A 5,277-nucleotide genomic window follows, 5' to 3' on the forward strand; every position below is an offset into this window, starting at 1 on the left:
GGCGACTTTAATGATTGATTTCAATGTCCGGACCGGTGCACGTCCACATGTTACCCGATCTCCAGTTGCGGGCCCACCTACCATTCTTCCCACCAGGTGTCACTCTTCAGCTTTGCATGGCTGCACACCACCTTCAATATAAACAGTAGGCACGCTGAAGCATGCGTACTGCGTTTCAAAGATGGCTTTCTCTCGTTTTACTTCGATTCTGGTGCTGATGATTCTGGTCGTAGCGCTGCCTTTCGAAGTCGGAGGAAGAAGGCGGCAACACCCATGGGACCCAATAATTCGTTCGCCGGTGGAGGGAGTTACGAGATGGGCGGTGCTGGTGGCGGGTTCAAGTGGGTATGGGAATTATCGACATCAGGTGAAGTTTTGATTCCAAGGTCTATCAATTTCAAGAAATTGATTACATGCCAAGTGGTGTTAGATTAATATGTGGGGTTCATATTTTGTGGCTTTCGTTCTCTAGTTCGCCTTCATCAAGGTTGTTCATAATATTTCTAATAAAAAAATTTGAGTTGATTTTAATTCATCTCAACTTCTGATCGATTCATTAAATTAAAAAATCGTGTAAAAAGATTTTATATTTTAAACAGTAAAAGGGATATTGCCATAACAGTCTTCTGAGTTTTCTCCCTTGTGTATTGGTCAAAGTAGTCAAAATTTGGTTTCAAATCCTCAGAATTTTAGGTTGGATATTTGATTGCTTATATAAATTTATGCCCGATGAATTTCAGTTTGGAGGGAAAAGGAGAATTATATCTGGAACTAATATCCAAAACATGAACTTGTACGGTGGAGGTGTATTCAGTCAGTGCCCATCATTTAATAGAAAAAGTTGAAGTTGGCATTTGATTTTATAACCTTTGGACACTTGGCTATGATAATTAGTTGGTATTTATAACTTTCACCGTTCCAGAGAGTGTATAGCAGTTCGACTGCCACGAGCCGCTCTCTATGGGGACCATTCTTGCTAGCAAACGGTCCCTATTGCAGTAATTTACGACTCATGGAGTCAAACACTTGATCTTGGATTTTAACAGTGTTGTCGTATAAAAAATTTTACTCTATGATTTGTAACTTCATGGTTTTGATGATGCAGGCTGATATATGTCATGCATTCCAGATATTGAAAAGAGGTGGTCTAAAAGATGAGAACATTATAGTTTTCATGTATGATGATATTGCAAATAATGATTTAAATCCAAGGAAAGGAGTTATAATTAACCATCCGACCGGTGGGGATGTCTATGAAGGCGTTCCGAAGGTATTCTGAATTTGCGGGAAAGGAAATTTGCTCTTGCATTTTCATTTTATATTGATGAGTAATCTTGTTACTACAGTTGAGAAATGTTGTTGTATCGTGGATATTATGCTATTGTTCGATTTGGAACTATCATAGCTCTAAGAAATGGCTATTGTTTTATTTGGAACCGTTATTGGTCAAAATTTATTAGTTTTTGCGAGTGGTTTTGGGAATTATAACTAAATAGCACTCTAGCATAATATTTCAAGCTTCTGATTAGTTCTCGATCTACTCCTTTGTTTCTGTGTCAGGCAAAAGTTATTGAAATGTTTGTTTCTGCTTTTTAATATGTGGGGATAGACAGAAGAACTTGTAACAGACCACTGTTGAAATAATCTGGTTCTGGATAGATTAATAAAGTTTAGGAAAACAACCCTTTAGATTATTCAGAAAGGGTGGAGCTGAAAAAATTTTAGTCGTTGTTGGGAGTGAGTTTTTAGTCTAAGCTATGACATTATCAAGTTGACAATTGTATACAAAATATACCTTGACGGCTGCTTATTCTAGGATTACACTGGTGACCAAGTTACGGCTGAGAACTTATATGCTGTAATACTTGGAGACAAGAGTGCTGTAAAAGGTGGAAGCGGAAAAGTTGTCAACAGTAAACCTGATGACAGAATATTCATATACTATTCTGATCACGGTGGCCCGGGAGTTCTAGGTAAATTATTTCGATGCTTGATCAGTTGATCATGAAAAAATTAACTGGACACTAATATTGTACTTTTTTACCGGTTGTAAAATTGTGGTTTGTATTAAGAAGTTATGTTAAATTCAGGAGAGAATTACTGGATTATTTGTAATTTCAGGAATGCCAAACATGCCATACCTTTATGCAAATGATTTTATCGAAGTTCTGAAAAAGAAGCATGCATCTGGAACATACAAAGAAATGGCAAGTGGTTTCGCGATTCTGGACTTATTTTTCGAGCATTACTGGTTGAGAAATGATATGCTTAATTACTTTAACCATAGAGGTGAACGGACATGAAAGGTCCTCAACTTGAAAACATGAACAACAACACTCGTGTCTACTTTTTCAGAAATTTGGCTTTGGCCACTCATTCTAATTTTATGAAAGTTGCTAGGCTCCTCCACCCCAACCCCCCCCCCCCCTCCCCCCCCCCCCCCCCCCCCTCCCAATCTAGATGTCTTTGTTTCATCTCATTGAATGGCATGCCATGTCTATTTAGTTATAGGCTTAATTTTCACTTCCTGTAAACTGACCTGTGCACATAAAATACATTTTATGAATTTGTAGGTTATATATGTTGAAGCTTGCGAGAGTGGAAGCTTATTTGAAGGGATGATGTCAGATAACCTGAACATCTATGTTACAACTGCATCAAATGCAGAAGAGAATAGCTGGGGAACTTATTGTCCGGGGATGGATCCTCCTCCACCTCCAGAGTATATCACATGTCTGGGAGATTTGTATAGTGTTGCTTGGATGGAAGACAGGTATTCTTGCTCTATGTCCGAGTTGTTTTGTTGAATGTTGTCCTTGTATATTTGCTTTCCAAATATTTGGTGGAGCTACACAACCAATTCCCTGATCGTATGAACTTTCCACCACATAGGTGATTTATGAACATCGTCAAAAAATTTATGGTTCCATGCATATTGAAAGTGTTTTTTCTATTGGGGAAATTAAGATGTTTTATTTTGCAACTTGCAATATCTTGGCTCTTCATAAATGTAGTGCCATCAGTATCGGTTGAGTAGTTTTTAAAGCTGAGATTTCTTATTAGCATTACCATTGGAAAGTGACTTCGACCCATCCTGAATAATTTCTTCTACAGTGAAACTCACAACCTGAAAAGAGAGACAATAGAGCAACAATATCAACAGGTGATGTTCGAATCAAACTCTTGTTAACTTCATGCGAAGAGGAAAACATGTGAGAATTTTTAAAATCGTGTTTTATGCAGGTGAAGGACAGAACGTCTAACCATGATACCTACAATGCTGGATCTCATGTGATGGAATACGGAAATAAAAGCTTCAAACCCGAGAAGCTATCTCGGTTTCAAGGTTTTGATCCTGCAACCATGGACCTACCACCAAACAGGATGCACCACACCAAATACCACATGGATGTTGTCAACCAGAGGGATGCAGATCTTCTGTTTTTATGGGAAAGGGTAAGCCATTTTTTTAGATAAATATTCGAGACCCTGGAGCTTGTGGTGGATAAAAATATTTGGTTCAAACATTCCTTTTCTTTACCTTAGAGTCATAGAGACCAGCTAGCTTATTTTCTGAACACGAGTCTGTTATATTTGCAGTACAAAATCATACAAGACCCTACAGAGAAGGCGGAACATCTGAAGCAGATAACCGACACGATACTGCACAGAAAACGGTTGGATGGTAGCATAGATATTATTGGCCTAGTTTTATTTGGTCCAGAAAATGGACCGTCAGTTCTGAATTCCACGAGAGGTCGTGGTTTGCCGCTAGTGGATGACTGGGAGTGTTTGAAATCAATGGTAAGCTAATTTTTCATCCCATTGCATGCTCTCTTGAATTTTTTCCCAATCCAATTGAAACGACTCCTTCCACATCAGGTCCGTTTGTTTGAAACGCGTTGTGGTTCGTTGACTCAGTATGGCATGAAACATATGCGAGCATTTGCAAATATGTGCAATAACGGGGTCTCCGGCGCAAAAATGGAGGAAGCTTGTATGGCTGCCTGTGGCGGACACTATTCCACAAAATGGAGATCTATAGATAGCGCTTAATCATTGCAATTATTCGCACCTGTTAATACGGGATAGTTTCTCCTGTAAAATAATAAACTTGGGAGTTGTTTAAATTCGGCCTTGCACAAATTTCTGGTCTGGCTAAAGAATATCGATGAAAAGATTAAAATGGTAAACTTGAAATAATTCAACCAAATAAAAATCATGTCTTCTTGTTTGTAGGAACTAGACCATTCGTATCCGTGGCAAATATTTGAGCACAAGTTCTTGATTAAATTTAAAGCAGCCGTCTCTTTTTGTTCTCCACTGCTATTCGATGCAAATTTTGCCAAAGAAACAGAACCAAAAAAAATAGAAAGCTTAGATGTAAGGGACGAGCAAAACATCAGAAGTTGAGATATATTTTAATCACAATGTTCTAGTGCTTGCATCCGCAAAAACAATGTCCGCATATGCAATTCTTGCTGTAACATTCGGGGTGGCACCAATTAATGCAATGCTCGTCTGTTCTGCAAACTTTTTTTCTGGACCATCACTCGTGCTCGATAAAAGTCTCCTGGTTCTCCTAGAGCTATCGAAACTTGCTAACCTGCAAATTGTTCAATAAATGAGAGAAAGGCTTTCGCTTGTTCTGGTTTCTGGAAATATTGTTTATCTGGGAATTAAAATGAATGAATAGTAACGCTATTATTTTCTTTTTCCTATTGATATAGAAATTATAGTCATTTACAGTTCTAACTATTGAAAGAAGCAAGAATTGACCAAAACAAAACTTCCAAAATTTTGGAACTGATCTCACTCATAAAAATATTTTAATATAATCTTTGTGTGTAAAAATTTATATGAATACAGAAAGTGTGGTGTGCGTCAGAGATTATTTAAATAAGCACAAACCAGATGCTATTAACAGGAGCGTAAGGAGGAAAACAGCCTTGCTTAGAGTGCTATCCATTTTGTTATGAGTTGAGTCTTGAGGGAGAAAGTACGAACTATTAGTACTAAACTTTTTCCGTAAGGCATAGTTTGATATATGAGATAAAAGAGGAATTGATAAATAATCATTTTTATCCTATGTTTGGTACATTTTTAAAAAGCTCATGATAATATCACGGGTCCTCGATAAATAATTTTTTAGAAGGATAAAATATCCTTAATAAAAGGTGTGATAATTTTAATTTAATGATAAAATACACTACAAATGACTTAATTACCCTCAATTTATAAATGATTTTTTATAAATCTATTCTAGTAGGTAGAAAT

General features: G+C 37.2%; 1 protein-coding gene across 1 annotated transcript; it reads left to right on the forward strand.

Moving 5' to 3' along the window:
- LOC140828874 (vacuolar-processing enzyme-like) lies at positions 1-4,203 on the forward strand. Its single transcript, XM_073191743.1, has 9 exons — positions 1-367; positions 1,106-1,270; positions 1,817-1,973; positions 2,122-2,207; positions 2,574-2,773; positions 3,115-3,163; positions 3,244-3,456; positions 3,601-3,804; positions 3,883-4,203. Exons 1-9 carry the CDS (start codon positions 182-184, stop codon positions 4,054-4,056), a joined length of 1,434 nt encoding a protein of 477 aa, XP_073047844.1. The 5' UTR covers positions 1-181; the 3' UTR covers positions 4,057-4,203.
- The last annotated feature ends 1,074 nt before the right edge of the window (positions 4,204-5,277 follow it).

The sequence above is a fragment of the Primulina eburnea genome, chromosome 4 (genome assembly GCF_022965805.1).
Source record: "Primulina eburnea isolate SZY01 chromosome 4, ASM2296580v1, whole genome shotgun sequence".
Lineage (NCBI taxonomy): Eukaryota > Viridiplantae > Streptophyta > Magnoliopsida > Lamiales > Gesneriaceae > Primulina > Primulina eburnea.